General features: G+C 53.3%; 1 protein-coding gene across 1 annotated transcript; it reads right to left on the bottom strand.

Moving 5' to 3' along the window:
* Positions 1-7,099: 7,099 nt before the first annotated feature.
* Positions 7,100-8,390, bottom strand: IUM83_19670 (uncharacterized protein; the record flags this gene model as incomplete). Its single annotated transcript, XM_067944732.1, has 2 exons — positions 7,100-7,144; positions 7,227-8,390. 2 exons carry the CDS (start codon positions 8,388-8,390, stop codon positions 7,100-7,102), a joined length of 1,209 nt encoding a protein of 402 aa, XP_067785518.1.
* Between the last annotated feature and the right edge of the window lie 1,677 nt (positions 8,391-10,067).

Raw genomic sequence — 10,067 nt, 5'->3', positions numbered from 1 at the left:
ACCGTGCACCCATAGCCATGTTCCGCACCCGCCCACATCCGGAGCCTGTTGTGCTTGAGCTTTATTATGTTCTGTGTCTGGTAAGGCGTTACGCCCTCCATTCTTTGTATTTGAGTCCACGATAAACATTTGAGCGCATTCGCCACTTGCTCATGTCCCTGCTCCAGTTTCCTCTGTACTCGCTGCAACGCTTCTTCTGCTGCTTTCCTTCGGTCCTTGTTCATAAGTTTCTTATACTGTTTCCTGTTCTGGGTCCATCTCCGCTTCCCTGCCCAGATCGGCATGCACCTCTGTAGCCATGGGTGTGGTGCAATCCACACCGTCAATTCCCCGACTCCGAGAAACCGGGCACACGCCTGCTCTGCCGATTCTTGGCTCCGATCCCATGGCAATCGCGTGAGTTCCGACCCCCACGAGTGATCAATCTGCACACCGTTTCCCTTATCCAGTAGAAAGACATGGTGCGGGTCCTCCAACCTGTGCTTCACTTGCACCACATTTTGTTGGGGTCTGTCGAAAAGTAGCTCGGGGTAATTAGCCACCATGTTAAGGCATACTTCCCTGAACACATGGGCCACTCTGCTTTCCATTGGCATGCTGTGAGTCTGCGGGTGAAATATCACTCCGCCATCTTCTGCCATCCCGAAGCTCAATACGTCCTTGACCTTTAGTCCCCTCACCGTTTTGAGCAACTTGACGCATTCTTTCCACGTGAGTTGGACCCCCTGAGAATTTCCGAGCCATATCTGCTGTAGTGGCACCTCCGCGATGGCATCCACCCTGCATTCCCCCCTCTCTGCGTATCTTCGGTTTCGTCGTTTGGCTAGTAGCTGTCTCGCCTCCCCCTCACACTGCACATACAGCCCTGCGTTGGTCCACCTGGTTGTGACCCCTTTGCTGGCTCTGAGAGCCACCCTGAGCTCCATGAGTTCCTCTCCGTTTTCATGCGCATGCCGCTGGCCTTCATGCAGCTGCAGCTCTACCCATGGTCTACCTGTAGCCCAGATCGTGTCCAGCATCTCCTGCTTCGGTGTGCCCTTCATCGGGACCAGCCAATCAGCCGATCCAGCGTCTCTAGTTTGTAGTATGTCCCCAAGTCGCTGCAGTTGTTCATTCTGTGTCAGCGCCCACGTTCCAACCATAGACGCACTGAGCGCCATGAGCTCCACTTTTATATTCGGTACCCCTATGCCGCCGTGCCTCGGGTTTAGGCCAGCCACTGCGGACTGTATCCATCCCGCCGGTGACCTGTCTGGGACCGAGAATTTGGACTTCCATACGTAATGCCGGATGCAGAGGTCCGCTTTTTTGACGATTTCCTCTGTAGGCCACGCGTGACGGGCAACGTACAACATCTTTGGAATGATGATAGCGGCCGCTATTGCTGCTCGTTGCTGCACCGAGTTAGTCTTGGCTTCCGCTAGCACCAATCGCACTCTAAGTGCAGCAAAGGCTTTTTCCCAGGCCTCCTCTGCGGTGTCACCAGACCCCGCTATGTGCCCCAGATATCGCACAGTGTCTGTTGGTTCAATCACGGTGGTGTCTGCTTCCTCTCTCCTCGGTGTCTGGCCTGCGTCCTCTCGCTGCACTTCGTCCCCTTCCTCAGTTTCTTCTCTTCTGTTGCATCCAATGTCTATAGCTGCCGATTTTTGGACGTTCAGTTTAAGGCCCGAGATTGCTGAGAACTGGTGCACTGCCTCGATCACTTTCTTCTGCATGTTCCTGTGCGCCACATAGATGGCTGTATCGTCCGAGTATCCTGCAACTTTCAGGGGCTGCTTCGTCACGGGACCCTCCTAATTGTATACCTTCCAGCTCCTCCATTCCTTCAATCACATCGTAGAGCAAGTCTACTGCAATGATGAAAAGTAGCGGTGCTAGAGGGCACCCTTGCCTGATGCCGCTGGTCACCGCTACTTTGTGGGATAAATGCCCGTTGGCCAGGAACTGCACTGTAGTATTGGTGTGAGTGGCGCGTATGATGTTGCACCACTTTGGCGGAAACCCCTTTGCATTCAGTATGGCCATGAGAAAGTCTCTGTCAAGCGAATCATACGCTTTCGCGAAGTCCAGGAGCAGCACCTGGGCCTCCGTGAGTTCCCCGTTTTCTTTGCATATTTCTTTGGCCGCTTCCAGCATGTCAATCACCTCGTGAATTGTTCTGCCAGGTACAAAGCCACACTGTCTGCGGTTTACCAGTTTCGCGATGAATTTCCTAACTCTCCAGGCTAAGATCCTCGTGAATATCTTATAATCCGCGTACAAAAGAGCAATTGGTCGGTAGTTTAACGGATTTGATGTGTCGCCTCCTTTGCCAATGCTGAAGATGTAAGCTTCAAGGAAGCTTGAGGGTGTGTGTCCGTTGTCTAGGCAGTCATTAAACAATCTCGTAAGTATTGGAGTGAGCATCTTCGCGTGATCCGTGTACCACTCATTGCCAAAATAGGTCTGGGCCACATGCTTTGCCCGCCTTGCATCTTGCAATTGCCGCCGCCACTTCCGCCTCAGTAAGCTCGTCATCCAGGTCTGCTAAGTCCACTTTGTGCCAGTTGTGACTGTATTTCCCAATGAATGCAGCCATATTGTCTGGCATTTCCGCTTTCCCGCTGAAGATCTCTGCCCAACTGTCTGCGAGAATGTTCGCTTTATCTTGGACGTTCCGTTGGCAGTCAGCCCTCCTTGGTCTCAGTGTTGGAATCGCGTTGTCTCCAAATTTTGTGCACACCCTCCTGAAGAAACGTCGGGTGGACGATTTCGCGCTCCACGCATGGTTAGCCACTAATACCCTCCGTTTCAGCCCCCTGCGGGTCTCTTGTATCTGCATCAGGGCATCGATTAAGTCTGCTCTGGTGTTGCCCTCCTCCTGTCCCTCTGCATCGAGTTTCACCAGTTGCCCCTTGATTCTTTGAATCCTCTGCCTGAATCCTGAGGTCATTCGTCGTCTGGCCTGTTGCTTCAGAGTTGTCATTTTAGTTCTCAGTCCGCTTTTGAGCGACTCCCATTCCGTGATAGAGCTCTGGCTGGGGTTTTCAGCAATCCGGGCCCCCATCTCCGTGATGGTTTGTTCGATCAAGCTGGTTGTTGCTGCCTGTACGAAAGCCGGCGGCGGATACAGTTTAGGTCTCCTCTTCACTCGAATGATCCCTTTGGGCGAATGAAGCTCCAATAGTACCGCCCTGTGGTCTGACCTACATAGTGATTCCTCTGTTGCAACGCCTCTCACAAGAGTTTTGCTCGCCGCGCTGACGTAGAACCGATCCAGCCTTGATGAGCCCTTTCGTCCACTTGCAGCAGTGTGAAAGTGCGTGTGGTACTCTCCGGCGTACTTCCTCCGCTCCTTGTTTCCGTTGACCCTTGGTAGATTGTAGTATCCCGCATCTCAGAGTGTGTGTTTGGCTGCGAAGTATTCCAGTTCTTTGATGCCTAGTTCACTTTTGCGGGATCCGCCGATTCGGTCCAGTCCATTTCTCGGCACACAGTTAAAGTCTCCTCCACAGATAATCTCCACTCCCGTCGGTAGATTTAGTTGCAGCAGTTTTCTGAAGAATTGTATGCGTACTGCTCCGTGTACCGGGGCGTATATGTTGATGAATAAAAACGTTTTCCCCGCAATCTCTCCCATAACCATAATGAGGTGTTCTGTCCATAGCTCTTCATTCCATGGCTGCACGTTGCGCACTGCACCGTAAGGATTTACAAGGAAAGCCACCCCCGCTCTCCTGTCCGGTCCCGACGCCCAGAAGGAATACTTCTGCGCAGTGGTGTAGTTCAAACCCCACATTGCGACGTGCTGACTTGCCGCCGCTTCATGTTCTGCCGGGTGTAGATGTGTTTCCTGTATGAAAACGAAGTCTCTGTCTCCTCTCTGGTGCTTCTCCTTCAGTCCCTGGAGTTTCCCTCCCAGATTCCTCATATGCGAGGCCAGCCCCCTCACATTTAAGGTCGTAACACCAATTGTGCAATCCTGCTTATGTTGTTTTGCCTTACCGCTGACCTCTTGTCGTTGCTCTCTTCTCCTGTTTCGCTTTACCTGTCTCCCGAATCTTCTGAATGCGATCCTGGACGCTCTCCCCCATTCATCCGTCGTCTGTACTCGAAAGTAGTCGTTGATCGATCCTTGTCCGTTCCCCTTTTTGTTTTTGTTTGTCTTCTTGTTCGCGCCCACTCCGGCAATCTGTCTTGGGAGGCTACTCATACTATTGAGTAACCTCCTTTCCGGACTCATCCATTCTCGTTTGGAACGAAGTCGTGGTCTTGCCTGTGCTTGGTGCTGCGCCTGCGGCCAACCTCGGAGTCTCTGCTGTTCGCTCCGGGTTGCTCTCTGTTCCGGCCTCTCTTGGTAGTTTACCTGGTGCGGCCTCTGTGATTCTCACCTCACCCTCTGAGCTGGCCACTTCCGGTGTTCTCTTTTTCTGCCCAAAAGAGCTCGTCCTGCTGGACTTTTCTGGCGAGAGGTGTGCCTGGTCTTGCAGTCGGGACTCAGTGTCACCCGTCATCTTCCGTCTGCCTTCTCCTTCTGCCCTCGCATGACCGGCCGCCTCCTGCTGTAGTGCGCTCCTAATCGATCCGTGCATTCGCGGTTTCACTTCCTTCGCCTCTTTGATTGCTCTTCTCACGGCTTTGATGACTTGGGCAGCGTCCTTTGCTGTGACGTCTTCATCGTACGCAATTGCATCGAGCGCTTTCCATCCGTGCTCCATTAGAATGGCATTCCTCACTTTGGCCAGTGTGGGATGTTCTCCGCGTAGTGACCGTGGAGTTCCTGTGGGTAGTGTACCGCCTGAAAATGATTGCCTGTTTCATTCCACCTCAGCACCATGACAGGGGGGGGGGGGGGTGAATCCGGCCTCCACCAAATCGTGAAGTAGCACTTTCGCTTGAATAGTCGGCACTGTGGAAACTGTACCGATCTCCACCGGTATCCCTTTTGCATCCTTGACCTCGTTGTAGGCGTAAGCCTGGATCCACGCTTGTCCATCTTCATGCACGTCCAACACATAGATGGTCTCCCTCGCGAACTGTGCCATCGCCTTTATGTGCGCAGGACGTACCCAGAAGTGCATCGGAATCTTAGCCTTCACTGACTTGTCTCGTTGTGCTACAAGGTGGTTGACTAGTGCACAAATTTGCTCTTCGTAGCTGCCATTTGCCTCCTGGTGGTAGCCACCGGCATTTAATTCTATCGCCAGCTCCTGCGGGTGAAGTTGCATTTCCTCCACGATATTCGCAATCATTGAGTTCAGGACCCTCTTCTTCAGTATGTTCGCGCCTTCTGCCACTTCATTCGAGATATTGACGAGCCCCATATTCAGGTTGTACAGTGCCGCGTGAAATGCCAGCCAGCCACAGTGTCCGTTGGCTGCCACTTCTACTGTTGTTGCCTTTAACACCTCGAGCCATTCTGCGAGCGATGCTCCGTTGTCCGTTGGTGGCGTGACGTGTAGTATGTGGCAGTCTTCTTCTGCCTTCATCTCTGTGGGTGTGCTGCTGTTTCCGCCGGCATTCGTGGTGCAGTTGTCATCGGTCCACACTTGCTGTTCTTGCACTTCCGTTTCACCATTCATCACTCCTTGCGGTTGCACAGGTGTTTTTTCTTCTTCTGAATCTGGGTTCCCGGTTGCTGCCTGCATGTATTGGTGAATGAACTTCTGCGTTGTCATCTTTTCACCCCTTCGTGCCGCTTCTGTCGTTCTTCTCTTCGGTGACAGTGAGCGAATGACCCCTGCATGTCTTGCGTTGTCCGTCCGTTCCAGGATGTCCTCCGCCATGTCTTGCGTTCTATCAGTAACCCAGTGCGGTGCTGCTTTGCGCTTTGGGGAGAGAGATATTCTGCGCAGTCTCACACCCTTGCCTTTTGCTCGCCCAGCTACCATATTTAACCTGGCTTCATTCGATTCTGCCTTCCACTCCGCTGTGCCCATCTTGCGTTCGGCTTCCTGACTACTCTGCCTGAACTCAGCCTGTAACTTGGTCCTGTTGCTCGGGCTCCTTGGTGCTCTCGCAGTTGGAGAGCGTCCTCGTTGCAACACCCTGCGACAACTTCTTGTTTCGGCCTTCATTTCCTTCCCCGCTGCAGCCAATTCTTCTGGTTGCATGGTCTCCTCTTCTGCTGCTGCCATTTCTACATCCATTGGCGCCTCGCTGGGCGAACAACTCTCGGCCTTTTGCTCAGTTTCTGCTTCCTGGCCTCCTGTCCTGCTTGCATCTTCGAAATTGGAAGCGAATGCCTCTCCTCCGCTCAGTATGGTCCTTGTTTGCGTATTTTTGCTGGCCTCAGCCTTTTCTCCTTCTGCATCCCCTCCCGTTCCTTCTGCATGCTGTCGTCGCTCTTCCTCGTTGATGTTCGACTGGAGGTGTTCGTCCTGTAAGTCCTGCGTGTTGCTCTCTCCATTGTCCTCGCATCCGTGGGTGAAGGTGTTCGCCGCTGTTGCTGTCACTTCTTCTTTGCTCTGCTGGTTCCCCTGAGAGCTTTGTTCCTCTGATCCGGCTGTCACAGTCTGTCCCCATTCGGGTGGGAGGGTCAACTTGACTACGGGGGCCGTGGAGCTGCCTCTGACTGGTGAGCTCGGTCTGTTGCTTCTTGATAATATGGTTTCTTTGCGTGCCACCAGTTTTTTCTGAAATGCATTGCTCTCTTTGCGCAAGATTGCTTCGAGTTCTGACATTGTCTTGGGCTGAATTCCTGCTGTATATCCTGTGCTGCTCTGCCCCAGGGAGGACGGCAGCTTCCCGTCCAATTGTATGGTGCATTTGGCCTTTTCGGTGTCTACTTCGGCTTCCACCGTTCTGCAGAACTTGGCGGGGTGTTCTGGTGAATAACACCGTCTGCAGGGCCAGTTGACATGCGTGTTCATCTGGTGCAGCGCGATTTCAGCCGAGTCCACCTTTATGGTGCTCTTCTGTTTCAGGATATCGGGGCAGGTTGATGCGTGGATCCTGACCTGCCACTGTTGCGCCTTGACGCCTTTTGCTTCGGTGGCCGTGTGGGTCATCTCTTGCACCCTGAGTCCTAGTTTTTTTGTAAGTACCCAGTACATATCTCTGGATGTCAGCTCTCCTTTCCGTACTTCGACTTCGAAAGAGAAGTAGTCCAGCAGCACTAGTTCGTGAGTGACTGCTGCACGTTCTCTAATGCCTTCGTAGTCTATGAGGGTGAGTGGTTTTGAGGCAAGTGGCATTTGCCACCCAGCCCAGCGTGCAGCTGACTGTCGTCCCTTGAAGGTCACCTTCACGAGTCTCGCCTCCATGTCCAGGGTGACCCTCGACACTGTTCTCTTGAAGTCCTCAATGTCCCTCTTTTGAGCCGGTGCTGCCTCTCCCCCCGCGTAAATCTGCATTAAGATGGCTCCTTTGGGCATGTTGCCAAAGAATCTCTGGCCCGGCGCTAAGTGTGCATACAGCGGGTACTCGAGCGCCATGAAGATGTCCGCAAAGCAGGCCAGCTCACTTGGGTCCATGGACCGCTTTAAGAATGGAGGTACTTTGGGTACCTCGATCTCGTGGTTGAGAATCATCACAATGGCTTTGGTTTCGTCCTCCGTTCGTTCACGAAGTTGCGTAGTTGGGTCCGCCGGCCTCAAACACAGTTCCTTCAGTCTTGTTCGCTCCTGCACGAGTCCTGCATCTTCCTTTCTCCCTTCTTCCTCCGCTACCGCTGCTCTGTATGAGCTTTTATGCGTGGTGTGGTCATTCGCTTCGAACTCATTGTCGTTGTCCCTGCGTTCAAATTTAAAAAATTGCAGTCGGTCGTCCACTTCTCTTTGTCCCGAATCTCCCTGTAGGATCCATTGCACCATGAGTTGGTGCAAGCGTTCTCTGTGCTCATGCTTGTCCAGGTGCCACACGCTGCTCAGGCCTGCATATTTTTCCTGCCGGTTGGGCGGCGCTTCGTCCTTCCAGTCCTTGCGTAACTCCTCTGTAGTCGCGCCTTTTCGCTCCAGGATCGTGAGCGACCGCTCATGTGCTCTGAAACGCCGTTCTCGAGCAAGATCGCTCAACCTGAGCACGGTGTGGATGACGTAGTCCTGGTCCGCTCCTGTGTTCAGGTACTGCTGTAGTTGGGTGAAGACCCTGCTGCCGTCTCCTTGGTCGGCCCCTCCACTCTGCCTAGGACCTGCCGCCTTGTTCGCCTCATTCTGCTTGAAATCCAGCTTCAGACGCACCGGCGAGTGCTTCCTGGTGCGAGATGGAGCCCCCTTGCGTCCAGCCCGACCTTGCTGTTTCTGGTCCGCTCCTTGCTGCTGCTGGTGGAGTTCCTTCTTGGCCTTAGCCCCCACCGTCTTCCAGCCGTTGTCATGTTGCATGTCGCTCCTCGTGGCCTCCCGCTCGGCTGCCGGAGCAGCTGCCGTCGTTGCCGTCTTCGTCTCCTTCGCTGGCACCGAGGTGTTCATGCTTCTCCTTTTTCTTCCGCGCTTTCGCGCCCTTTCCTCTATTATACTTGTCCTTTGTATGCCGGGGGTTTCTGTAGCCTTCCAAGCGCCCCCCCACGTGAAAGATCGATTCGCTGCCTGTCTTGATTCCGCGGAGTCTTGAGCAGTTTGCGTCCGATTTGGAAGTGGTGGTGGACAACCAACTTTTTTTTTCTACGATGCCAGCATATTGACGAAGTAATGCAATCACTAAATTACGGTCTTCAGTCGCCATCTCTCCAATATCAAGGTCGTCTTCATTGGACAGAGGTGCAGCGTCAGCTGTGCGTAATTTCACCACCCACTCCATCACTCTCTCACGTGCTAACTGCCCATTTAACGACAGCAACTCCATTGCATCATCTGTGGGTATCCACGAACCGAGTTCAGCTCTGGCGGGCAGTTTCTCTCGCTTGCCTTTCAGGTTAAGAACTGCAACAGGTACCATACCATTTCGCACGGTTCCAACGGTAGGTGCGAGAAACAGATGACGTTTGTGTGTGGGTTTTGGCAGGGAAATGCTGGTCGTTCCATCCACCGCGCCCACACTAACGCGCAGAACGCTACGAGTATTTGTTGTGAGCTTCACAGTTTTGGCCATGCGTACAGTAGCAGCCCATTCATCTGGCCCAGCCACCAGAGGTGTCCCTCCTACACAAGTGAAAGGCACAACCACTTTCTTCCCGCGTTCATCTTGGTATTTGAGCTCCCGCTTGCCAAAATCTAGGTTCACTTGGTGCTCTATCATCCAATCTTCTCCTATTAGCAACTCGACATCATGAGCATCGACAACCAGTGCGTTGACCACCACTGTTTGTTGATACTGCGTTGTTCCCCCGAATTCCCATACACCAAGCACACGTGAACGACCTCCACCAAACCCTTCAATTATATCTACGGGACTTTCTCGAGTGACACAACGTCCGAACTTCCGCAACCCCGCTCCGGCCACGCTGTACTGGGCACAGGTGTCAAGCCTGGCATCCTGTTTGTGATGCTTCCCCATCGCTAGTACTATCGTAGGAAGACTGATCGGAATACTGCTACCGACAGCACGAAGTTGAGCGAGGCGTAGCATTTTGCTATCCTCGTCTTCCGCTAGTTCTGGGTTACTGTACACGCCTTGCCGCTCGTAGTGATACGGTTTTGTGAGGTCACCACCACTCATCGCTGCATCCTGATCCACACCACTTGGCGTCAACACATTTACACAGCGTGCTTGTTTCTGCTGCTGCAGGCGCCGCAGACGTCGAGATGTTTTCAATTGTTTCACTTCCTTCTTCACCTGCCGCCTTACGGCTCGCATCTCTGCAAGCGTTCCTCTCTCTTCTAGGTATTTTGGGACGCGCGCTTCAAACTCGGCCACTCGTGCTGCCCATTCTGCATCAGTGTCGGGTCTCATCGGCTTATCTCTCGGTGGCGCGGAACTCGCGCGTTTCTGGTGGGCAAAAGCATATTGGTCTCGATGGATGCTCCATGATTGATCACCTTCACTGCTACTTTTCGCACTCGGGCCAACGTGCGCTGAAAGTCAGCTCGTTGTTGACGGGCTGTCGTAATATCGTCACCCTCGCGTAGCTCAGCTAACATTTGACGTACGGCAGCATGTAGTTGTTTAGCACGAGCTTCATGACGTTCACGCCGTTCGCCGACTAGGAT

The sequence above is a fragment of the Phytophthora cinnamomi genome (genome assembly GCF_018691715.1).
Source record: "Phytophthora cinnamomi strain GKB4 chromosome Unknown Contig78, whole genome shotgun sequence".
In the NCBI taxonomy this organism is placed as follows: Eukaryota; Oomycota; class Peronosporomycetes; order Peronosporales; family Peronosporaceae; genus Phytophthora; species Phytophthora cinnamomi.
The sequence above is the reverse complement of the archived record's forward strand: the minus strand, read 5'-3'. Positions and strand labels throughout refer to the sequence as shown.